This window comes from Symphalangus syndactylus, chromosome 5 (genome assembly GCF_028878055.3).
Source record: "Symphalangus syndactylus isolate Jambi chromosome 5, NHGRI_mSymSyn1-v2.1_pri, whole genome shotgun sequence".
NCBI classification, from domain to species: domain Eukaryota; kingdom Metazoa; phylum Chordata; class Mammalia; order Primates; family Hylobatidae; genus Symphalangus; species Symphalangus syndactylus.
The window spans coordinates 117213203-117239824 of NC_072427.2; the positions used below are offsets into that span (position 1 = coordinate 117213203).

General features: G+C 42.5%; 1 protein-coding gene across 8 annotated transcripts in view; it reads left to right on the forward strand.

The window, feature by feature from the left end:
* The first annotated feature begins 94 nt into the window (after nt 1-94).
* DNAAF4 (dynein axonemal assembly factor 4) overlaps nt 95-26622 on the forward strand; it is an 83954-nt gene continuing 57426 nt past the window's right edge. For 3 of the 8 annotated variants that reach the window (XR_010120805.1, XR_008657816.2, XM_055279220.2), the window contains exons 1-3: nt 97-298; nt 646-793; nt 7030-7163. Coding sequence is in view for 6 of the 8 variants with exons in the window: in XM_055279220.2 (XP_055135195.1) it covers nt 176-298; nt 646-793; nt 7030-7163 (405 nt within the window). In the remaining 2 variants the exon portion in view is untranslated. Of the gene's footprint in view, nt 299-645; nt 794-7029; nt 7164-26622 lie in introns of all 8 variants that reach the window. The other 5 variants (XM_055279221.2, XM_055279219.2, XM_063639421.1 and 2 more) reach the window with 3 other exon arrangements.

Consider the following 26622-nt stretch of genomic DNA (forward strand, 5'->3'; position numbering starts at 1 on the left):
GCCTAGATAGTCACGCATGGAGTCCGCGAGGTGGTGGCGCCGGAGCACGCTGGGAACGCAGGGCTCCCTGCCGGCCTGACCCGGAAGGGGTGGCGCATGGTAACCCCAGCTTCCCTAGCAACCAAACAGGTGCAAGCAGCAACCAGTCGCGCTCTCCGCTCCCGTTGCTCCCGGAATGCCCCTTCGGGTTAGCGATTACAGCTGGCAGCAGACGAAGACTGCGGTCTTTCTGTCTCTGCCCCTCAAAGGCGTGTGCGTCAGAGACACGGACGTGTTCTGCACGGAAGACTATCTGAAGGTAAGACTGCAAGTCTTGCCTGCCGGTCTCCGGGGGTGTGGTCCGAAGCTCCTGCAAGAGCGCAGCTAGGCACGAGCAACAGGCTCATCTTTGCAGATAAACGTCCTAAATTTTTAATCCTATTTAAAAAATGAATCCCATACAGGTGAGACACCATCTGTAGACAGATAATCAGACCAGAGACTACTTTTATCCAGGGCTTCCTCATATGCCTTGCTGATCTTTCACTACCTGGCATAAATTTAGTGGGCCTTTTAGAAAGTTATTTTACCTTTTTCACGTGTTTCTTAATACGCGTGCTTGATTTGTGTAATTAACTTAGTTTCCGTTTTCACCCTTCTGCATAGGTCAACTTTCCTCCATTTTTATTTGAGGCATTTCTTTATGCTCCCATAGATGATGAGAGCAGCAAAGCAAAGATTGGGAATGACGCCATTGTCTTCACCTTGTATAAAAAAGAAGCGGCCATGTGGGAGACCCTTTCTGTGACGGGTGGTAAGTTCTTCATTAAAAAATGTTCATCTGGTTGTACCTTTTCTGTTTCAGACCTTTTAAAAAATTCTACTTTGAAACACCTATAATGTGTAGGGGAAGATAGTTTTTTTTTTTTTTTTTTTTTAAGAGTCTGCTCTGTCGCCCAGGCTGGAGTGCAGTGGCATGATCTCGGCTTACTGCAACCTCTGCCCCCCCCCCCGGGTTCAAGGGATTCTCCTACCTCAGCCTCTCAAGTAGCTGGGATTACAGGTGTCTGCCACCACGCCCGGCTAAATTTTTTTTGTATTTTTAGTAGAGCGTTTCGCCATGTTGGCCAGGCTGGTCTCACACTCCTGACCTTAAGTGATCCAGCCGCCTCAACTTCCCAAAGTGCTGGGATAACGGGTGTGAGCCACCACACCCGGCCAGGTAGACTTTCCTTTTACTCTCCAAGGTTCAATAGCTGAAGGATTGACAGAAGAAAATGTATAGAAATTTATTAATTTTTAATGTTAGTTCTTGGGGGCATCACAGGGAAAAAAGTGAATAGCCCCCCAAGCAGTGAGATTTGAGAGCTTAGGGACTTTCTTAATAGGGGAAGGGGGAGGGGATGTAGGCCACTTAGAACGGGAAATGATTTTTAGGAAAGATGAATGGATCCTTAGGAGAATAGATAGGAGATGTGATCGTTTTTAACAAAATTTGTCATAGTGTGGTGTTGATTTATAGTTTCCTCTTCTGGGAAAATAGTCAATATTCACTGGTTAATGAAACTCCAGGGGAAGGGATTTATGACACTTGAGTTCCTTTGGAGAATCTGTTTTTAGGCAGATAAGAGGAGTTCAGACAAAACCTCTCCCTGCATTTGCTGCTTTCAGTTGCCTTTAACTCAAAATGATTGCTATATCAAAGCAGCATATTTTGGGGTGGCATATCCTGAACTCTTTCAATCGCTCTTTTAGAAAAAAAAAAAAGGCTTATGAGCCTAATTTAAGTGATACAGTGCTTCAGCAGCCATTTAAATAAACCTAAGGGCTGAATTAGTCAAAGTTAGAGCACATTAAGCAGAAGATGTGGGCTCATATCTTAAGGGTAAGCCCTCCTGATATATAGCCTTTATTGAGTACTTAACTTTGCATTAGGCGTTAACATGCCTGTAATTCCATGAAACAACTTCTCACTTAGGTATTATTACCCTTTTTTTACAGCGGAGGCTACTGACACATGGAAAGGTTGAGTAATTGGCAAAATCACACAGCTGGTGACTGGCAGCCTGGAACTGGAGCCTTAGCAGTTTCACTCTAGAGCAGATGTTCCCAACCCTGGCTATATATTTGAATCAGCTATGGAATTTTAAAATAATACCCTAATCCAGTCAAATCAGTTTCTGGGAATAGGACTCAGGTGTTGGAAGTTTTTGAAAAGCTTTCCAGGAATTATAATGTGCAGCCAAAGTTGAAATCCCCAGTTGTTTTTGTTTGTTTAGAGAGACGGAGTCTCGCTCTGTCACCCAGGCTGGAGTGCAGTGGTACGATCTCGGCTCACTGCAACCTCCGCCTCCCTAGGTTTAAGTGATTCTTCAGCCTCAGCCTCCCGAGCAGCTGGGACTACAGGCGTGCACCACCACGTCCACCTAATTTTTGTATTTCTTAGTAGAGACAAGGTTTCACTATATGTTGGCCAGGCTGGTCTCAAACTCCTGACCTCAAGTGATCCACCCGCCTCGGCCTCCCAAAGTGCCGGGATTACAGCCATGAGCCACCGCGACTGGCCTGACATCCCCAGTTTTAAAGCTAGTTCTCTGTAGTCTTACTAAGCTAGTTGTCAGTACTTTGTACTAATACCAAGATCAGCGTCGATAGTAATTGTCCTCTACTGCTTTAGCCCTGTTTCCTTCCTTCCTTCTTTAGTTGTCATGTTTTCTGATACTTTATGTTTACTGCCTGGAATTTATTTTTTTTAATTTTGAGTTTTTTAAGAGATAGAATCTCACTCTATCACCAATGCTGGAGTGTGGTTGGTGTTACCATAGCTCATTGTAACCTCAAACTCCTAGGTTCCAGCAATTCTCCTGCCTCGACCTCCTGAGTAGCTGGGACTACAGGTGTGCACCAAAACACCTAGTTAATTATTTTTATTTTTGTAGAGACAGGGTCTCACTATGTTGCCCATAGGTCTTGAACTCCTAGGCTCGAGTGATCCTCCCACTTTGGCCTCCCAAATGCTGGGATTTCAGGCGTGAGCCACTGCACCAACCCTACTGCCTGGAATTTCTTTTAAGCCTTTGGCATTAAGCCTTGAATATGGACTGTTGAGGGTAGAAAGAGTTGCAACCATTCTTTCTATCAAGGCTTTCTTGGTATCTTGTAGTGGAATTTAATTTTTAATTTCCAAGACCAAGGTAGAATTTATTTTTCTAAGATCGGGTATTCAGCTCAGAGAATACTGGTTAAGGTATGTTAACATAGCCAGTTTACTTAATTTTTTTTTTTTTAGTGAGCCCCAGACTACCTAAAGAGTTTTAAAGAATCAGATTCCTGTTTTTTGACCTCTTACTTCCTCTGTGACTCAGTAAGTCTATGTTGGGGCCTGAGGATGTCGTAAAACACACCCAGTCTGTTTTGACTTCTTACCTAAAATTGAATGTACATTTATTTTGACTCTTATAAATTAACTTTTTCTGTAAAGGACCAGATAGTATTTTAGACTTTGCAGGCCATATGGTCTCTGTCACATCTATTCAGCTCTGCCATTGTAGCACAAAAGTAGCCACAGATGATTCATATTTATGGACATTTAAATTTGAATTTCATCTAATTTTTAAATGCCACAAAATGTTATTTTGATTTTTTTCATCCGTTTAAAAATGTAAAAATTATTCAAGGCTTGTGGGCTGAGGGGAAACAGGTGGCAGGTTGGATTTGGCCCATGGGTCATAGTTTGCCAACCTCTGATTTAGACAAATCAAAACAGTCTTAAAACTGACTTAAGCTGAGCACAGTGGCTCATGCTTGTAATCCCATTACTTTGGGAGGCCGAGGCAGGTGAATCACCTGAGGTCAGGAGTTTGAGACCAGCCTGGCCAACATGGTGAAACCCTGTCTCTACTAAAAATACAAAAATTAGTCGGGCGTGGTAGTGGATGCCTGTAATCCCAGCTACTTGGGAGACTGATGCAGGAGAATCGCTTGAACCTGGGTAGTGGAGTTTGCAGTGAGCTGAGATCTCACCACTGCACTCCAGCCTGGGCAACAGAGCGAGACTCCATCTCAAAAAAAATAAAAAATAAAAAACCACTTATTTATATCACAATTAACGAACATTGATTCTATTTCAGAAACCAGATTTGAGATTCCTTTAGAAATCAAACTGAGTTTGCCGGGCGTAGTGGCTCATGCCTGTAATCCCAGCACTTTGGGAGGCCGAGGCGGGCTGATCATCTGAGGTCAGGAGTCTGAGACCAGCCTGACCAACATGGAGAAACCCCGTCTCTACTAAAAATACAAAACTAGCCGGGCCTGGTGGCGCATGCCCGTAATCCCAGCTACTCAGGAGGCTGAGGCAGGAGAATCACTTTAACCCGGGAGGCGGAGGTTGCGGTGAGCCGAGATTGCGCCATTGCACTCCAGCCTGGGCAACAAGAGTGAAACTTGGATTTCAAGAAAGGAATCAAACTCAGTTTTGCCAGATACAGTGGCTCATGCCTAAAGTAATCTCAGCACTTTAGGAGGCCAGGGTGGGAGGATCATTTGAGCCCAGGAATTCAAGACCAGCCTGGGCAACATAGGGAGACTTCACCTCTATTAAAAAAAAAAAAAATTAGCCAGGCATGGTGGCATGTGCCTTATAGTCCCAGCTACTTGGGAGGCTGAGGTGGGAGGATCACTTGAGCCCAAGAGTTGGAGGCTGCAGTGAGCCATGCTCATAATGCTGCACTCCAACCTGAGTGACAGTATGTGATCCTCTCTCAAAGAAATCAAACTCAGTTTTACTTGCAATTCAGTAAGATTATTTATTTAACCTTTTTTTCCACATAAAATATTGTGGAACTCCAGTTTATACACATAGACTGTCTACCTCATTATTCAAACTCTAATTTTTCTCATTTTTTCTGGAAATTCCTTCTTGATACACTCTTTATTTCTATTAGACATGGAGTATTTCATTTGGGAAGTTAATGCTGTTCCAGTTATTTCTGCCCATGAAGCTGACTCAGCTGTCTACCTTCCTGTTTTTAAACAGGAGGAGAGATGAGAAGAGGCTTCAGATCTAATTTCAGTCCTAGTTCTTAGCCAAGATCTTAGATGAATAAAATTACACAATTTTACTTACCTCTAAGTGATATTTAACATTCTCTTCAATTGTGAAGATAGGCAACAAACAATAGTAGTATCTTAGTCTGTTTGGGTACTAAAACAAAATACCATCAACTGAGAAGCTTATGAACAACAGAAATTTATTTCTCACAGTCCTGTAGGCTGGAAAGTCCAGATCAAGGTCCTGGCAGGTTTGATATGCGGTGAGGGCTCACTTTCCTATAGATGGCACCGTACTGTGACCTCGCATGGTGGAAGGGGCAAGTCTGCTTTCTGGGGCCTTCTGTATAAGGACACTACCTCCCAAAGGGCCTCACCTCCACATAACATCACATTAAGGGTTGGGATTTTAACATGAGTTTTAGGGAGACGTAAACATTCAGACCATAGCAAGTAGTATCAACAAAAACAAAAGTATGTTTATATCTGAGATACCTCTTTTATACTCATTACTACTTTGAAATTACAATATTAGACTTGTTGCTATATATTAATGCATTAATAAAGAAGCACATAATCATGTATCACAATTTGGCTGGCCGCAGTGGCTCACGCCTATAATCCCAGCACTTTGGGAGGCCAAGGTGGGCAGATCACGAGGTCAGGAGATCAAGACCATCCTGGCCAACATAGTGAAACCCTGTCTGTACTGAAAATACAAAAATTAGGTGGGCGTGGTGATGCATGCCCATAGTCCCAGCTACTTGGGAGGCTGAGGCAGGAGAATTGCTTGAACCCAGGAGGCGGAGGTTGCAGTGAGCTGAGATCGGACCATGGCACTCCAGCCTGGCAACAGAGCAAGACTCCGGCTCAAAAAAGAAAGTGTATCACAATTTTATTTCTTAATATTTTATAAGTGTTTTGATATAATTGAGTTTCTTTGTAGACCTGTATATTTTATTTCATACATTTTAAAACTTGTGAAAGGATTTATAAGGATTCACTACTCTGCCAAGGTGTCTGCTGCACAAAAAAGGTTAAGAACCCGTGCCTGGGGTGTGATTCATCCCTCTACCCACCCCTTATCTACTCTCCCCCACTTTGTCTTCCCCTCAAGTTTTCTCCTCTCCCCTTCTGTTTTTTTTTTTTTTTTTCTGCTCAAAGGCTAGGTCTTTTCCCTCAGGCCCTGATCCTTCCCTCTATAAGATAATTTACCCATTAACGGATTGCAGCCTACAGTTTGTGAAACATTGGGCCACATCAAATATAAAGATAACTGTGAGATCTTGCACGGTGGTTCATGCCTGTAATTCCAGCACTTTGGGAGGCCAAGGTAGGAGCATCGCTTGAGCCCAGGAGTTCAAGACCAGCCTGGGCAATATAGTGAGACCTCATCTCTACATAAAATTTAAAAATTAGCCAGATGTGGTGGCACACACCTGTAGTCCCAGCTACTCAGGAAGCTGAGCTACGAGGATTGCTTGAGCCCAGGAGGTTAAGGTTGCAGTAAGCTGTGATTGCTCAACTGCACTCCAGCCTGGGTGACAGAGAGAGACCTTGTCTCAGGAAAACAAACAAACTGTGAATAGTAAGGTTTTATATATATAATATATATAATATTATATAAATGATGATTTATTGTGATCAGGTTTATAAGCAAATAGCCCTAGTTTCTTAACAGAGAAGGAAGAGGATAAATGTGTCCTTGCACTTTCATCCTCACCCTCTCCCTCTCCCTCTCATTACCTGCCTCTTGTGTCCCTCCCCCATCCCTTCTTCTTTCTCTCCACCCACTTCATTCTCTAGTCATTCATTATTATTACAGTTAGTTGCTTACCTTTTAATATTAGCTTCTTGGCCAGTTTAATATTGAAAAAATATTGTTCCTTGTGAAGTTGGGTCCAAAGAAATCTCATCCTGTGTCAGTTTGTTTAAGTAGTTTTCTCATAAGTAAAGCAAATTTATCATAATTCTAATTTAGCAATATACTGTACATTTTAGTTGACAAAGAGATGATGCAAAGAATTAGAGAAAAATCTATTTTACAAGCACAAGAGAGAGCAAAAGAAGCTACAGAAGCAAAAGCTGCAGCAAAGCGGGAAGATCAAAAATATGCACTAAGTGTCATGATGAAGGTAAGCTGCAGATTGACAGGCAAGTCCTCTGAAGAGGTAAGAGTAGACTATGTGAGGAGAGTGAGTTCCAGCTGCTGGACTTCCTCAGCATTTTCTTCATACTTTGTTTATAGGACTTACTGTGTTATATAGGCTGTCTGCTATTTATATGTGTGTGTGTGTGTGTTTTTTTTTTTCTTGAGACCAAGTCTCGCTCTGTCGCCCAGGCTGGAGTGCAGTGGCGCGATCTCGGCTCACTGCAAGCTCCATCTCCCTGGTTCACGCCATTCTCCTGCCTCAGCCTCCTGAGTAGCTGGGACTACAGGCACCTGCCACCATGCCCAGCCAATTTTTTTGTCTTTTTAGTAGAGACAGGGTTTCACCGTGTTAGCCGGGATGGTCTTGATCTCCTGACCTCGTGATCTGCCTGTCTCGGCCTCCCAAAGTGCTGGGATTACAGGCGTGAGCCACCGCGCTCGGCCTATGTGTGTTCTTGAAAATCTGAATGAAAGTCAAAGGTGTAAAAGTTGGACAGTTGTTTCAGGGAGAGGGTTCTATTTCTAGGGTAGTAAAAATAAAGTCTCAATGCAAGTGTTTTACTTTTTAAATCTTTTTAAATCTTGGAATAACAGATATGATTTTAAAACAAGAAAAGCGTATTTAAAATATTGTCAAATTTTTTTAACTGTTAAGGGTTTTAAGTGAAAGTTTTAATCAGCAGTATATTTTTTGAGAAACAATTCACATTCCATATAATTTACCCATTTAACGTGTACAATTTAATAGTTTTTAGTACATTCAGAGTCATGTAACCATTACTACAGTCAATTTTGGAACATTTTCATCACCCCCCAAAAAACATCCAATACCCCTTAGCAGCCACTCCCCATTTCCCCTAACACTTAGTCCTAGGCAACTGCTTATCTACTTTCTGTCTCAATGGATTTACCTATTTTGACTAATTTTTACAAAAAAATTCTTATCTCAGGCCAAGTATGGTGGCTCACGCCTGTAATCCCAGCACTTTGGGAGGCTGGGGCAGGTGGATCACGAGGTCAGGAGATGGAGACCATCCTGGCTAACACGGTGAAACCCTGTCTCCACTAAACATACAAAAAATTAGCTGGGCGTGGTGGCGGGCACCTTTAGTCCCAGCTACTGAGGAGACTGAGGCAGGAGAATGGCGTGAACCCGGGAGGCAGAGCTTGCAGTGAGCCGAGATTGTGCCACTGCACTCCAGCCTGGGCGACAGAGTGAGACTCTATCTCAAAAAAAAAAAAAAAAAAAAAGAGAAAAGAAAAAGAAAAAGATTGGTATTTCATCCTGAGAGTATGGTCAGGGACTCCAAAGCAGTATTGTTTGTGCTGAATCCTGGAGAATAAATCACAATTAGGTTCCTGGTAGCAAGAGAGGGAAAACCTCATTGCAGAAGTGCTTTTAAAGCCCCTGCTGTGTCATATTTGCTAATGTACCATTAGCCAAATCAAGTCACATAGCCAAGTCCAGATTTAAAGATTGGAAAAATAGACTATACTTCTTCTTGGAAAGAGAGGTATAATGGCTTGAACCCAGGAAGCAGAGGTTGCAGTGAGCTGAGATCATGCCATTGCACTCCCGCCTGGGTGACAAAGAGTGAAACTTCATCTCAAAAAAAACCAACCAAACACACAAACAAACAGAAAAACGAGGCAGGGTCATCAACAGAAAGGGAGAGATTGAGGTGGAGGTATAGGGATGTGAGGTGATTAGTGGAAGCTTGCAATACTGATGCCAGAATCTTCCAAAATACGCTTTTATTTTCCTCTTTGGTAATCTTGGCTGCTACTGCCTCCTTTTTTTGTTTTTGTTTTTGAGATGGAGTCTCGCTCTGTTGTCCAGGCTGGAGTGCAGTGGCACAATCTTGGCTCACTGCAAGCTCCACCTCCCGGGTTCATGCCATTCTCCTGCCTCAGTCTCCCGCATAGCTGCGACTACAGGTGCCCGCCACCACACCCATCTAATTTTTTGTATTTTTTAGTAGAGATGGGGTTTCACCATGTTAGCCAAGATGGTCTCGATCTCCTGACCTCGTGATTTGCCTGCCTCGGCCTCCCAAAGTGCTGGGATTACAGGCGTGAGCCACCGCGGCCGGCCGCCTACTTTTCTTTTCTTCTTCACTATTTTGTTCTGTACGTTACCCACTTCTATCTTGAATTTTTTTTTTTTTATCATTTCTTGTTTTTGTTTTGTTTTCCACTTCAGTGGAACTCTTTTTTCAGACTGATCTTTTAAACTGGATAGGTCAAATTTGAAGTGCATTTTTCTGCTGTGGTTTCTTAAAGTTGAAACCCAGAAACCTTAATCTTTGAAAGAGCTTTGCCTGATCATGCAGATAAGGTATGAGTTGCTAGTTGTCTAGTTAATGCCATAGGACCTCAAAATGATCCTTGGCAGTGAATACACATGCCCTGTTTATCACGGGCACATATAACTAATGTACAAAAAGACCACAATCAACTGCCTTGCCATTTTATTCCCTTTTATAATAATAACTTTCATGATTCTGGCTTTTAAAAAATCCTCCCATCTTCCTTTTTTCTTTCATCTCATTCCTCTTCAGTGTATGTCAGACTTTCTCAGCAGCCTATCTTCCACTTTTTCATGTTTTGTATTTTCTCCATAAACCCATTCTTAGAGCTCTGTACTTTTGGTATCTCCTGTTCTGATGTCTTTGGCCAGTGTTTATTCATTTATGTGTTATTGGACATTTCGGTTGCTTCCACCCTTTGGCTAGTGTGAATAATGCTGCTATGAACATGATGTGATGGTTAATACTGAGCGTCAACTGATTGGATTGAAGGATGCAAAGTATTGATCCTGGGTGTGTCCGTGAGGGTGTTGCCAAAGGAAATTAACATTTGAGTCAGTGGGCTGGGAAAGGCAGACCCACCTGTAATCTGGGTGGGCACCATTGAATCGGCTGCCAGCATGGCTAGTTTATAAAGCAGGCAGAAAAATATGAAAAGACGAGACTGGCCTAGCCTCCCAGCCTACATCTTTTGTTCGTGCTGGATGTTTCTTGCCCTCGAACACTGGACTTCAAGTTCTTCAGTTTTGGGACTTGGACTGGCCTCTCCTTGCTTCTCAGCTTGCAGCAGGCCTATTGTGAGACCTTGTGATTGTGTGAGTTAATACTTAATAAACTCCCCTTTATATCTATCTATCTATCCTATTAGTTCTGTCTCTCTAGAGAACCATGACTAATACACATGAGTATAAAAATATCCCTTTGAAATCTTGCTTTCAATTGTTTTGGGATTGTATCTAGAAGTGGATATAGCACATCATATGGTAATGGTAATTCTATTTTTTTTTTTTTTTCCTGAGATGGAGTCTCACTCTGTTGCCCAGGCTGGAGTGCAGTGGTGCGATCTTGGCTCACTGCAAGCTCCGCCTTCCAAGTTCACTCCATTCTCCTGCCTCACTCTCCTGAGTAGCTGGGACTACAGGCGCCCACCACTACGCTCAGCTAATTTTTTTTGTATTTTTAGTAGAGACGGGGTTTCACCACGTTAGCCAGGATGGTCTCGATCTCCTGACCTCGTGATTTGCCTGCCTCAGCCTCCGAAAGTGCTGGGATTACAGGTGTGAGCCACTGCGCCTGGCCTATTTTTAATTTTTTGAGGAATTGCCGTACTGTATTCCATGGCATCTGGACCATTTTATGTTTTCATCGCAGTGCGCAAGGGTTCCAGTTTCTCCCCATTCTCACTAACACTTGTTATTTTGGTTTTTTGAGAGTAGCCATCCTAATGGGCATGAAGTGGTATCTCATTGTGGTTTTGATGTGCTCTTCAATGCCATTTTAATTTGAACTATATCTCTGAAACCCACTCATTCCCTTTTTTCTTAAATCTTTGAGATATTGGTAAGTAGAACATTTATTTTTGCTTGCTCTTTTCCTCCCTTCTCCCATTATTTGGCCTATGCTTTCTCTTAAAAAAAAAAGAAAGAAAGCTTTATTGGCTGGGCGTGATGGCTCATGCCTGTAATCCCAGCACTTTGGGAGGCTGAGCAGGTGGACTGCTCGAGGTCAGGAGTCCGAGACCAGCCTGGCCTATGTCTACTAAAAATACAAAAAATTAGCTATGTGTGGTGGTGCGCACCTGTAATCCCAGCTACTCAGGAGGCTGAGGCAGGAAAATCACTTGAACCCAGGAGACAGAGGTTGTAGTAGGCCAAGATTGTGCCACTGTACTCCAGCCTGGGTGACAGAGTGAGACTCCATTTCAAAAACAAAAACAAACCCCAGCTTTATTGAGATATAATTAATATACCACAAAGTTCATTCTTTTAAAGTATAGAATTCATTGTTTCTTAGTATATATACAAGTTATTCAGCTATCACCACTATGTAATTCTGGAATATTTCATAACCGTAAAAAGAGACCTATTGGCCTGGCATGGTGGCTCACACCTGTAATCCCAGCACTTTGGGAGGCCAAGGAGGGGGTGGGTCACAAGGTCAGGAGTTCGAGACCAGCCTGGCCAATATGGTGAATTCCCATCACTATTAAAAATACAAAAATTAGCCGGGCGTGGTGGCGGGCACCTGTAGTCCCAGCTACTCGGAAGGCTGAGGCAGGAGAATCGCTTGAACCTGGGAGGCAGAGGTTGCAATGAGCCGAGATTCAGCCACTGCACTACAGACTAGGTGACAGAGCAAGACTCTGTCTCAAAAGAAAGAAAAAGAAAGAAAGAAAGAAAGAAAGAAAGAAAGAAAGAAAGAAAGAAAGAAAGAGCCCTATTTTCATTAGCAGTCACTCTCTACTTTTCCTTCCACCGTAGCCCCTGGAGGAGATGGAATCTACTGTCTGTTTCTATAGATTTGTTTACTCTCAACATTTCACATACAGTGTGTGGTCTTTGGATGTGATCTCCATCAGTCTTTATGGGAGGCTTTCTTTCACTTAGCATAATGTATATAGGGCTTCTCCGTATTGTAGCATGTGTAAGTTTTTCATTCCTTTTTGTGGATGAATAATATGGCATAGTATGGATGGCACCACATTTCGTTTATCCATTCATCAGTTGGTGAAAATTTAGGTTCTCTTCACCTTTTGGCTATTACAAATAGTACTACTATGACCATTCATGTACTTCTAGTATTTAAGTATCTGTTTTTTGTTTTGTTTTGTTTTTGAGATGGAGTCTCGCTCTGTCGCCCAGGCTGGAGTGCAGTGGCAGGATCTTAGCTCACTGCAACCTCTGCCTCCTGGGTTCAAGTGATTCTCCTGCTTCAGCCTCCTGAGTAGCTGGGATTACAGGCAAGCACCATGACACCCAGCTTGTTTTTTGTACTTTTTAGTAGAGAGGGGGTTTTGCCATGTTAGCCAGGCTGGTCTCTAACTCCTTACCTCAGGTGATCCACCCACCTCGGCCTCCCAAAGTGCTGAGATTACATGCATGAGCCACCACGCCCAGCCTTGAGTGTCTGTTTTTAATTCTTTCATGTATATACTTAGGACTAGAATTGCTGGGTCATTTGTAATTCTGTTTAGCTTTTTGAGGAATCATCAGATAGTTTTCCACAATGGCTATACTATTTTTCATTCCCACCAACAATATAGGATGATTCTAATTTTTTTACATCCTTGCCAACACTTCTGTTGTTGCCAGATGGAAAGTCTTGACTATGAGTTGTCCCAGTTCTTGGCACATTAAACAAAGAATCGAACAAAATGCACAAACAAAGCAATAAAAGAACAAAACAATGAAAGTGCAGGTTTATTGAAGCAAAAGTACACTCCACAGAGTGGAAGCAGGCTCAAGCAAGCAGCTCAAGAGCCCCGATTGCAATGTTCTTTCAGGTTTGTACTAAACTAAAAGAATTTGGTAGCATTCCTGGGTGCCGTTTAGAGGCTTCCCATTGGTTGCACCCTACACAAATGAAGGCTTGGCTGATGACTAATCAGAGGCTAAAGCAAAGGCTTGGCCCATAACTAATTAGCAATGGGGAGGGCGGGGGGGTTTTGTAGAGGGAGGGGCCTCTGGCCCTTGGCATGGAGAGGTGGGGTTTTTCTTTTGGCCCAATTCCAATAAGCCAGCTGCTGGTTGGCCTCAGGCTTCCTGTTCCAGACCCTGTTCTGCCTCATTTCCCCATGAGAGACTTGATCCCAATAAATCTTTATGGGAGGCAGAGGAACTGATGGCCTTTCTTCTGTAATTGCTTCATGTGGATTAGGGCAGAGTCCCTACATACTGGGGACCACAGAATTCTTGCCCTGCTCTGTCTAGTGGAGAGAGGGTGACTTCTTGAAGGCTAGGGCTGGCATTGTCACCTGGAACTGGCTAGAAGCCCTGCTCCATGACCATTTGAAGCTTAATGTTCTCTAGGTGAGAAGAAATAAATCTGGTTACATGATTACACAAAAATGGTCCAAAAATCAATGTAAGTATAATTATTAATAATGTGCTGGCTAGGGGAAGGAGCCATGAAACCAAGCTTAGTACCTTTGACCAAGGGCCCCATGACTTGGACAATTGTTGTCATATTTTAGAGGCCTGGTCAGCTAATTTTGGGGCAGCATCCCTTACTAATCCTGATTGGTTGATATAAAAACAGTGCTTACCCTCTAGGAAAAGATATAAGCCACTTTTTCCAGCATTTAGGAGATCCAGTCCCTGTATTAGTCCATTCTCACACTGCTAATGAAGACATACCCAAGACCGGGTAATTTATAAAGGAAAGAGGTTTAATTGAGTCACAGTTCCACATGGCTAAGGAGGCCCCAGGAAACTTACAATCATGGTGGAAGACACCTCTTAACAGGGTGGCAGGAGAGAGAATGAGCACCAGCAGGAGAAATGCCATAAAACCTTATAAAACCATTAGATCTTGTGAGACTCACTCATTATCATGAGAACAGCATGGGGGAAACTGCCCCCATGATTCAGTTACCTCCACCTGGTCCAACCCTTGACATGTGGGGATTATTACAATTCAAGGTGAGATTTGGGTGGGGATACAGAGCCAAACCATATCAGTCCTCTTCTGTTTTGTAAAGTGACTGCCAAAGAGTCTACCTGATTTTGTAAGGCATACTTTGGGCAGTGTCTTCCAAGCCATCCGAAAGCTCCTTCGACAAGCATTGGTAATAGGATAGAGAAGTTGGAAGCCTGCTGTTTCCTGTTTCTACTCCTGCAGTTATTCGTAGCCCTACCTGAAAGGGTATGAGTTGGATGGCTTGTTTGTGCCTGGTGGTTGCAGTTAAAGGTATAATGAGAGACTGGTTATTGGGAGCTATATTGATCTCGGGGGCTAAGTAAACAAGTGTACAGTGCAAACAATTGGTTCCAGTCCATTTGGCTAGTAAACATAAGTAGGAACTAGTCCGCACAGGATAAAGGCTGCTTGTTTTTCAAGACAAAAATTGTTCTCTATGATGAACATGTAGGTTAGCTTGTTGTTTTCCTCTTCCCAAGTGGTTAAGGTCCCTGCTACAGTGGCCCTGGTTAAAGGCTGGAAGGGGCCTTGGGTATCGGGGGAACCCACCCCCAATATTTCAACTAGGTTCTATTTTCCATAAGTGTTGGCTGGCTGAGAAATAAAGAGAGACAGTATAAAGAGAGGAATTTTACAGCTGGGCCACCGGGGGTGACATCACATATCGGTAGGACTGTGATGCCTGCCTGAGCCTCAAACCATCAAGTTTTTAAGGGTTTCAAAAAGGGAGGGGATGTAAGAACAGGGAGTAGGTACAAAGATCATATGCTTCAAAGGGCAAAAAGCAGAACTACTAATAAGGGTCTAACAAAGATCACATGCTTCTGAGGGAACAGGACAAAGGGCAAAAGCAGAACTGCTGACAAGGGTCCAACAAGGATCACAAGGCAAAGGGCGAAAGCAGAACTACTGATAAGGGTCTGTGTTCAGCAGTGCACATATTGTCTTGATAAACATCTTAAACAACAGAAAACAGGATTCGAAAGTAGAGAACCGGTCTGACCACAAATTTACCAGGGCGGAGTTTTTCCCCACCCTAGTAAGCCTGAGGGTTCTGCAGGAGACCAGGGCGTATCTCAGTCCTTATCTCAACTGCACAAGACAGACATTCCCAGAGCTGCCATTTATAGACCTTCCCCTAGGAATGTATTCCTTTCCCAAGGTATTAATATTAATATTCCTTGCTAGGAAAAGAATTTAGTGATATCTCTCCTACATGCACGTCCATTTATAGGCTCTCTGCAAGAAGAAAAATATGGCTCTTTTTGCCTGACCCTGCAGGCAGTCAGACCTTATGGTTGTCTTCCCTTGTTCCCTAAAAATTGCTGTTATTCTGTTCTTTTTCAAGGTGCACTGATTCCATATTGTTGAAACACACGTTTTACAATCAGTTTGTACAGTCAATACAATTATCACAGTGATCCTGAGGCGACATACATCCTCAACTTATGAAGATAACAGGATTAAGAGATTAAAGTAAAGATAGGCATAAGAAATTATAAAAGTATTATTTGGGAACTGATAAATGTCCATATTAAAATGAAATCTCCCAATTTATGTTCCTCTGCTGCAGCTCCAGCTGGTCCCTCCGTTTGTGGGATCCCTGACTTCCCGCAACACTTGGTAGTACTCTGAGTTGCCCAAGTGGTTTTGTTCTTCCAGTTTAGGTGGTTATGCTTAGTGTCCCCCAGCTAACACCCAGGGCCATTTTTGTACTGGGGAACTAAAAGGCAACTGGATGTCTCAGGATTAGTATAGCCTTCCCAAGGGAAAATGTGCATACAGCTAGTGGGCCTAGCCTGACAGTACTTAGACTGCATATCCTTTAAAGTACCCTTAATTAAGGGTGGTTTTCATGAAAACCGTACAAGTTTTCTAAATGATGCAGTCTGCGTAACTGCGTAGCTTACATGATCATTTAAGAGGTTAATCTCTAGGGGGTGGTTGCATTGAAGATATTTCAAGGTACTCAGGGCTTGACCAAAATTTTGGCTTCTTTTAATACAAAGTGGTGCCTGGAATTTTAGTTCTGTGTGCATCGATATTGGGCCCCTAATGGTTTTTTGAGGGGATGCAACTCTAGAAAGGTTGATTTGATAGGACTGGAGAAGGGTTACTGCTTGTCTTGTCGCTGTAACCTTTGTCATTTCCGTAATTTTGGAGTCAAATACGTCATGCAGGTTCATTAAATTGAAAGGAGCTCCTCTCTTATAGTTGGAGATTTGGTTGGGGATATTTTTTCAAGGGCCCAAGATTGGGCTGGGATTGGGATAGCAGTGTGTTTGACTTCCAGCTTAATCGGGTGTTGTTTTTGGTTGGGATAATGACTGGGGCCTTTAAGCTGTGTGTTGACTGGCACTGCCATTCTAGCCCTTCCAGGCCTCCCAGTATACCATGCTAGCAGGTTAACCTGTTTGTTGATATGGTCCGGAACGTTGTCTGCATCACTGACCATTAGCACCCAGGCAGTGCTTAAATTGTAGCAGTGCCCCTATTTTAACCATAAAATCTCTTCTGAACAAGGGGACTGGGCAGCTTCGTACTATTAGAAACCCCTGCTGGAAAATTTGTTTTTCAAATTGGCAGGTTAAAGGAGGGGTGAATTGCCTGACTTTATTTTTTCCTTCATTTCCTATAACAGTCATTGTCCTAGTGGAAGGCTTTCCTGCATAAGCAGTAAGTACAGAGTAACTTGCCCCTGAATCAAAAAGAAACTGAATCTGTGTACCCGTCGTGTCCAGAGTTACCCAGGGATCTTCAGTAGTAATGATGATGTTCCTGGACAGGGGCGGTGAGGAAGGCCCTGGGCCCCTTCAGTCTTCATCTAGCTCCTGCTTTTGCACTGCTAGAGTCTTGACTGACTGAGCCCCTCCGTGGGAGCTGGGGCAGTCAATCCGCCAGTGCTGGGGTTACAGGCACCTGCCATGATGCCCAGGTAATTTTTCAATTTTTTTTTTGTTTTTTTAGTACAGACAGGTTTTCACCATGTTGGCCAGGTGGATCTCAAATTCCTGACCTTAAATGGTCCACCTGCCTCAGCCTCCCGAAGTGCTGGGATTTATAGGCATGAGCTGCCACACCCAGCTAGGAGTGACAACTTCTAAGCTCTTTACATGTCAGAGCCTAAACTGATGTTCCTATGTTGATTTTTTACCTATATATATATAAAACATGCATATATATGTATATATATACACACACGCACGCATACATACATACATACTTACATATATTTTTAAATATTTTTAAAATTTATTTTTCAGTGGTTGTTCCATGTTCCTTTAACTGATCACAATCTACTTCAGGCTAATACTGACTCAGTTCCAGTAAAATATAGCAACTTGCTCTAATATAACTCCATTTTCTACTCCTACCTTTGGGCTATTAGTGCCATTCAGGTATGTGTATATGCATATATATTTGTTGTAATCCCAATAATATGTGTTACGATTTTACATTAAAAATCATTGTTTGTTTAAAAATCTTAGGTTTTTAAATAAATAAAGAGTAGAAAGCAAAAATATATATATTGTCTTTTTAAAAAGTTTATTTTCTAATTGTGGTAAAATATAACTAACATACAATTTACCATCTTTAAGTATACAGTTCCGTGGCATTAAGTATATTGGCAACCATCACTACTAACCATCTCCAGAACTCTTTTCTTTTCTTTTTTTTTTTTTTTTTGATTTGGAGTCTCACTCTGTTGCCCAGGCTGGAGTGCAGTAGCATGATCTCAGCTCACTGCAACCTCTGCCTCCTGGGTTCAAGTGATTCTCCTGCCTCAGCCTCCCGAGTAGCTGGGATTACAGGCGTGTGCCACCATGCCCGGCTAATTTTTTGTATTTTTAGTACAGACAGGGTTTCACCATGTTGGCCAGGCTGGTCTTTAACTCCTGACCTCAGGTGATCCACCCCTCTCGGCCTCCCAAAATGTGGGGATTACAGGCATGAGCCACCGTGCCTGGCCCTCCAGAACTTGTTTCATCTTGCACAATTAAAACTCTGTACCCATTAAACAATAACTCTCTATTCTCCATCCTCCCAGCCCTTGACAGCCACCATTCTACTTTTTGTTTCTATGAATTTGACTATTTTAGGTACTTCATATAAGTGGAATTATACAGTATTTGTGCTTTTGTGACTGTTTTATGTTTTTTAGCATACTTTGTCTTCAAGGTTCATCCTTGTGTCAGAATTTCTTTTTAAGGCTGAATCATGTTCTATTAAAACGTATAGAAGACATTTAAAAAAATCTGTTTGTATTGTCTTTTATGCTTACCCACATATTTACCATTTCTCATACTCTTCAGTCTTTCTTTTTTTTTGAGACAGAGTCTTGCTCTGTCGCCCAGACTGGAGTGCAGTGGCGCGATCTCGGCTCACTGCAAGCTCCGCCTCCTGGGTTCACGCCATTCTCCTGCCTCAGCCTCTCCGAGTAGCTGGGACTACAGGCGCCCGCCACCACGCCCGGCTAATTTTTTTTTTTTTGTATTTTTAGTAGAGATGGGGTTTCACCATGGTCTCGATCTCCTGACCTCGTGATCCGCCCGCCTCGGCCTCCCAAAGTGCTGGGATTACAAGCGTGAGCCACCGCGCCCGGCCCAGTCTTTCTTACAGATATGAATTAGTTAATATCTGGTATCATTTTCCTTTCAGCCTGAAGACCTCTTTTTAGTGTACCTTTTTTTTTTTTCTTTTCTCTTTTAAGAGATAAGGTCTCACTCTATTGTACAGGTTGGAGTGCAGTGGTACATTCTTAGCTCACTGTAACTTCGAACTCCTGGTCTCAAGCAGTCTTCCTGCCTCAGCCTCCTGAGTAGCTGGGACTACATGCACATGCCACCATGCCTGTCTAGTAAAGATGGGGATACTCTGTGTTACCCAGGCTGGTCTTGAACTTCTGGCCTCAAGCGATCCTCCTGCCTTGGCATCCCAAATCACACCTGGGATTGCAGGTGTGAGCCACCTCCCCATGCCCTGCCCTTTTTTAAAAAAGTGTATCTTATAGAACAGATCTATTAGCAACATATTCCTTCAGTTTTCATTTGTCTTGGAATGAATTTTGCTTTCACTTGTGAAGAATAGTTTTGCTAAATATAGAATTTGTGGTTTATAGTTTTGTTTTTTTCTGTCGGTACTTTGAACATGTCATTTTGTTGTCTTCTATCCATTGTCTCATGAGAGCCTTAAAAGGTGATAGGCTCACCATGCATCCGTAGCTCTCTCATTTACATAATCTTTCCATTAAATTTCTGACTACGTAGGCACTTATCCTAACCAGGATCTCAACCTCAGACCAACTGCAAAGTTTTCATCTTTATTCCCAACCAAGCCTACCACTTTTATCCACCAAAGCTACAGGTTTTCACTGCCCTACCCGGAAATGAGCCCACCCTTTTTGGCAACAAGCTGCTACGTTCTTTTTGGTAGTTTCATGTTGGTATGGGTTGAGCATTTATAATAAAAAAATACAAAATCTGAAATGCTCCAAAATCTGTAACTTTTGAGCACCAACACAATGCTCAAAGGAAGTGCTCACTGGAGCGTTTTGGATTTCAGATTTTTGGAGTAAGGATGCTCAACCAGTATGTATTCTGCAAATATTCCAAAATCTGAAAAAAATCCAAAATCTGAAACACTCTAGTTCCAAGCATTTTGGACAAGGGATACTCAGCCTGTAAAATTGCCAGACTCATCATCCTAGCTGGGAGGGGGTGTTAGGAGCAACCTCAGGCCAAAGGGCACAGCTTCTTACTGTTCATACTTAGAACTTTAGCAGTTTTTCTAGACTAAAGACTTCTCTCTTTGTAGTCTTCTTTTGGTTAATTTCCAGTCCCCTGAAATGGTTGTTTTTGATATTTTATCCAATTTTATCCTTAATATTTGTGGAGGGGAATTGCCAGCCTCTTCATGTTGCCACAAAATCTGCATGTTGTCTTTGCAGATGAATTTTATATTTACTTAGCAAGTTTCCTAAGAAGTCCTCTTGGTATTTTGATGGAATTTACGTTGACTTTGTAAATTTGCAGAGCATCAGCATATTTATAATACTGAGATTTCCCTCCAGGAACATGGCATTTATCTCCGTTTATTTGGATATACTTTACATCTCTCAGCAAAATTATTTAACACCCATATATGACTTGCTTTTATATTTTTTGTTTGTTTGTTTTGTGTTTGAGACGAAGTCTCTCTCTGTAGCCCAGGCTGGAGTGCAGTGGCGTGATGTTGACTCACTGCAACCTCCACTTCCCGGGTTCAAGTGATTCTCCTTCCTCAGCCTCCAGAGTAGCTGGGATCACAGAGGCGCGCCACTGCACCTGGCTAATTTTTTGTATTTTTAGTAGAGATGAGGTTTCACCATGTTGGCCAGGCTGGTCTTGAACTTCCAACCTCAGGTAGTCTGCCCACCTCAACCTCCCAAAGTGCTAGGATTACAGGCATGAGCCACTGCGCCTGGCCTTATGACTTGCTTATATTTTGCTAAGCTTATTCATTTATGTTTTTCTGGTGATTGCTGATGAAATTAATGTTTCCATTGTAGTTTCTAATTATTTATTGCCAGTTTGTAGGGAAGTTTGTTTTATAAGTTTGTATAAGTTGATCTTTTTTTTTCTTTTGAGACAGAGCCTCACGCTGTCGCCCAGGCTGGAGTGCAGTGGCATAATCTTAGCTCACTGCAACCTCTACCTTCTGGGTTCAAGCGATTCTTCTGCCTCAGCCTCCTGAGTAGCTGGGACTACAGGCATGCACCACCACACCTGGCTAATTTTTATATTTTTAGTAGAGACAGGGTTTCACCATGTTGGCCAGGCTGGTCTTGAACTCCTGACCTTGTGATCTGCCCACCTCGGCCTCCCAAAGTGTTGAGATTACAGGTGTGAGCCACCGCGCCCAGCTAGTTGATTTTATATGTGACTGCCTTGCTGAACTTACTTTTGGTTTGTCAGTTTATTATTTTGGTTATTTTAAGTAGTGTACTATTATTTGCAAATGGTGCAATTCTATCTCCTTGTAATCTATATTTGTATTTCTTATTTTTAAAAGCTTATCATTTAGGTTCTGACCTCTAGGAAAATAGTAAAACATTAGGTATACTTGCCTTAGTGATTTTGCTGGAAATATTTCTAATATTTCTTTTATTTTTAATTTTTATTTTTTTGAGACGGAGTCTTGCTCTGTTACCCAGGCTGGAGTGTAGTGGTGTGATCTAGGTTCACTGCAACCTCCACCTCCCAGGTTCAAGAGATTCTCCTGCCTCAGCTTCCCGAGTAGCTGGGACTACAATGGTGTGCCAGCACGCCCAGCTAATTTTTGTATTTTTAGTAGAGATAGGGGTTTTGCCATGTTGGCCAGGCTGGTCTCAAACTCCTGACCTCACGTGATCCATCTCCCTCAGCTTCCCAAAGTGCTGGGATTACAGGTGTGAGCCACTGCACCCGGCTATTTCTAGTATTTCATCATGAAGTATAATGTAGTCTTGGTCCTTCTATCCAGCTTATAAATTTTTATTTCTTATTTTTATTCCCAATATCAACTGACATTTTGGCATACACTGACATCATATTGCTTTTCTCTATTGATTTCCTAATACCTTAAGTAAGAAAGACCCTATTTGATCAAGGTGTATTATAATTTTAATATTTTCCTAGGTTAAGTTACCCCTATTTGATTAAGGTGTATTATAATTTTAATATTTTCCTAGGTTAAGTTTGCATATATTTTTTTTTAGTTTGTTTTTGTTTTTGTTTTTGTTTTTTGAGATGGACTCTCACTCTGTTACCCAGGCTGGAGTGCAGTGGCGCAGTCTCAGCTCACTGCAACCTCTGCCTCTTGGGTTTAAGCGATTCTCATGCCTCACTCAGCCTCCCGAATCGCTGGGATTACAGGTGTGCGCTACCACACCTAGCTAATTTTTGTATTTTTAGTAGAGATGGGTTATCACCATTTTGGCCAGACTGGTCTCTAACTCCTGACCTCAAGTAATTTGCCTGACTCGGCTTCCCAAAGTGTTGGGTTTACAGGCATGAGCCTCAATGCTGGGCTGAGTTTGCTAATGTTTTATTTACAATTTTTGCATGTAATTCACAAGTGGGATTGGCTTATAAAGAACAATGCCTTGTTGACTAGACATTCATTCTAGATTAAAAGAATTACACATTTCCTCTTCTTCAAAAATTTAGTTTAGGAACTATTCATTATTCTCCTATTAGTTTTATTTGCTGTCTGTATTAAACTAATAGCCTGTAGTAAATGGCATCCTTTTTTGAACAGTACAAACACCTAAAACCAAATTTCTTTATTTTATTTTATTTTATTTTATTTTTTTTGAGGAGACTCACTGTGTCACCCAGGGTAGAGTGCAGTGGGGCGATCTTGGCTCACTGCAACCTCTGCCTCCGAGGTTCAAGTGATTCTCCTGCCTCAGCCTCCCAAGTAGCTGGGATTACAGGTGTATGCTACCACGCCCACCTAATTTTTGTATTATTAGTATAGACAGGGTTTCACCATGTTGGCCAGGTTGTTCTTGAACTCCTGACCTCAAGTGATCAACCTACCTGGGCCTCCCAAAGTGCTGGGATTTCAGGCGTGAGCCACTGCTCCCGGGCCTCCAGTCCTTTATGTACAATGATTATTATTTTAGCCTTCTGAGTTTTTCTGTTACTGCATATTCCTCCGTTGTGTCTTCCATGTATTATATGATTTTTCTTTAAAAGACCTTCAAGGATTGTTTAATATTTGTCAGTGTCTGTGTTAAATTGTGTCTTTCCTATATTAGATGATTTTTATTTAAAATATCTTTAAGGGGGCTGGGCACAGTGGCTCACGCCTGTAATCCCTGCACTTTGGGAGGTTGAGGCGGGTGGATCATTTGAAGTCAGGAGTTTGATACCAGCCTGGCCAACATGATGAAATCCCGTCTCTACTAAAAATACAAAAATTAGACGGGCATGATGGTACACGCCTGTAATCCCAGCTACTCAGGAGGCTGAGGCAGGATAATTGTTTGAACCTGAGAGGCGGAGGTTGCAGTGAGCGAAGATCGTGCTACTGCGCTCCAGCCTGGGTGACAGAGCAAGACTCCGTCTCAAAATAAATAAATAAATAAATAATAAAATATCTTTAAGAATTGTTTGGGCTGGGCACAATGGCTCACGCCTGTAATCCCAGCACTTTGGGAGGCCGAGGCGGGTGGATCACGAGGTCAGAAGATCGAGACCATCCTGGCTAACACGGTGAAACCCCGTCTCTACTAAAAATACAAAAAATTAGTTGGGCGTGGTGGTGGGTGCCTGTAGTCCCAGCTACTCGGGAGGCTGAGGCAGGAGAATGGCATGAACCCGGGAGGCGGAGCTTGCAGTGACCCAAGACTGCGCCACTGCACTCCAGCCTGGGCGACAGAGTGAGACTCCGTCTGAGAAAAGAAAAAAAGAAAAAGAATTGTTTAACATTTGTCCATCTCTGTATGACATCATAAAAAACATATATTTGGTCCCTGCCTGTTATTAGCATAGAGCTCCTAAAACCCATGTAATTTTCTGAGTGATGGGGTGCTAGGTTCATCTTTTGTTAAATTATTTGGATTTTGACCCAGGTTCCTGACACAGACCTCCTAATCCCTTGGAATTTCCTACATAATAGGAAAATCTTTTGTTCTAATGAGGCAACTCTTGATGGGCTCCTGGGTGGTGGCTGGCCACCAGAAAGACTAAGCTATGATTAGTTGTCTGGAACTTTCAGCACTCCTCCCCATCATTTTGATAGGGGCTGGAGATTGAGTTAATAATCATGCTGGGTCCACTGGCTTACGCTGGTAATTCCAGCACTTTGGGAGGCCGAGGTGGGAGGATCGCTTGAGCCCAGGAGCTCAAGACCAGCCTGGGCAACACAGATAGTGAGACCCTGGCTCTAAAAACAACAGCAACAAAATTAGCCATTCGTGGTGGTGCAGGCCTGTGGTCCTAGCTACTTAGGCTGAGGTGAGAGGATCACATGAGCCTGGGAAGTGGAAGCTACAGTGAGCTAAGGTTGTGCCACTGCACTCTCCAGTGTGAGTGACAGAACAAGACCTTGTCTCAAAAAAAAAAAAAAAAAAAAAATCCACCAGGCAGAGTAGCTCATGTCTGTAAATCCCAGCATTTTGGGAGGCTGAGGTGGGTAGATCACTTGAGCCCAGGAGTTCAAGACCAGCCTGGGCAGCAAGGCGAAACCCCATCTTTACAAAAAAATAAAATAAAAAATTAGTCAGGCTTGATGGGATGTGCCTGTAGTCCCAGCTACCTAGAAGGCTGAACTGGAGGATCGTTGGAGCCCAGGAGGTTGAGGCTGCAGTGAGCCATGATTGCGCCATTACACTCCAGCCTGGGTGACAGAGCAAGACCCTGTCTAAAAAAAAACAAAAAACCCAGTCATGCCTGCTCGATAAAACCTCCATAAAGTTGCTGTAACTATGAGGTTTGGAGAACTTCTGGGTTGCTGAACACTTGGAGGGAGAAGGCATGGAAACTCTGTGCTCCTTCCCCGATATCTTTCCCTAGACATCTCTTTCATTTGCCTCTTCCTGACTTATATCCTTTTATTAAAAATGGGTAAATATGGCTGGGCGCGGTGGCTCACGCCTGTAATCGCAGCACTTTGGGAGGCCTAGGTGGGTGGATCACCTGAGGTCAGGAGTTCAAGATCAGCCTGGCCAACATGGTGAAACCCTGTCTCTACTAAAAAACACAAAAATTAGCCGGGCGTGGTGGCAGGCCCTTAATCCCAGCTACTTGGGAGGCAGAGGCAGGAGAATCATTTGAACCTGGGAGGTGGAGGTTGCAGTGAGCCAAGATAAAGCCATTGCACTCAAACCTGGGGGACAAGAGCGAGACTCATCTCAAAAAAAAAAAAAAAAAAAAAAAAGAAAAGAAAAAGAAAAAAACAGAGTGTACAGAGAAAAAACAAACTGTTTATGCCTCTTATATACTCTCACAACACTTCGTAGTTCACTTCCATCACGAAATTTGTGGGTTTTTCCTGTGCTTACCAATTCTCTAACACCAGCTATGTGTCCTCTAATTCAGTTCTGATATTATCTACCCGGAGTTAGCATTAGATCCCACAGGTTACGGGCTCAATTCCATAAGCCAGCCCCCACATAGGTGCCAATCGTAAGTCCAGGACTCAGCTGATCCACCTGCCTTGGCCTTCCAAAGTGCTGGGATTTCAGGCGTGAGCCACCGCGCCTGGTCAGTGTACACTCTGTTTTTCTTTGGTACATGTAGTGTCTTTTCTCTTTGTCATAAGCTTTGTGTTATTTTCTTCTTCATGTTTTTCTCTTGATTGTAGTTCCTTCTCTTACCTACTCCGTGAAGCCTTTCTTGGTTTCTGCTCTTCATCACTACTCTCTGAAGAGCTGGACTATTTCTGTCTCTAATATAGCTTATTATAAATTACCATTATACCTATAGTTCCCTTAACTACATCTTGGCTATAATACCAGAACTTTCCTGTTACTTTTCGTTGTAAGAACAGTCTCATTTTTGATAATTAAGACTTAGTCTTATGCGTTTTAAAAACTTCATGTAAAATTTATTCTTCTTGCAGGGATTATGATAGGTGAGGGTGTCTGACTCTTCACATATTCTACCTTTTTCATGTGTTGGGGCAGAGAGTGAAAAAAGGCAGACATATAATTAGGCTGGGTGAAGTCGTCTTCTTTTAGGTTGTGGCTTCCTCTCTAACACGGAGTGTTCATCATGCCTTATTGTGAGGCATTTAAATTTTGTTTCATTGCCATGTGTAGATTCTTCCTGGTTCAATCTGTTGGCAGCTCACTGGCAACTCTCTGAACTTAGAATAGGTAGTAATAATTAGCATATTTTGTGCTTAATTTAAGCCTGAGGTAAAATTGGGACTACAGGAAGTTTGCAGTCAACATCCCATGAAATTTATTTTAAAGTCAGCATCTCACAGGAAAATAATCAGTCTTCTAGAAGAGAGTGTTATGTCATGTAGATATTACAGAGCACCTTTCAGTGCACAGGTTTCATACTCGTAATGTTAAATCTCTATTTTAAAGTAATACAACATTTAGGGACCTTCATCCTAGCATATCCATATTCTAGAACCACTTCAGATGTCCTATTTAAATGTAAATTAATTTAAATGTGCATTAATGAAACTTAAATAAAATTAAAAATTCAGTTCCTGAGTCTCAGTAGCCACATTTGAAGTACTTAATTAGCCACCTGTGGCTGGTGGCTACTATATTGGATAGCACAGACATTTTGATCATTGAAGTAAGTGCTTCTCTAGTGGTTAGAGATAAGAAATTTTTCTTACCATAGAAAAGTCAGATACATGGAGTCAATCATGTACACCAACTAGGTACTCTATTTCACAGTTTTTTTTCTTGCCCACATGAGGGAAGTTTGTGAAAGGGAGAAAAGTTGCCACACACCTGTACAAGATACTGCTTTCAAATTCATCTAATATTTAGCTCTTTGAAAG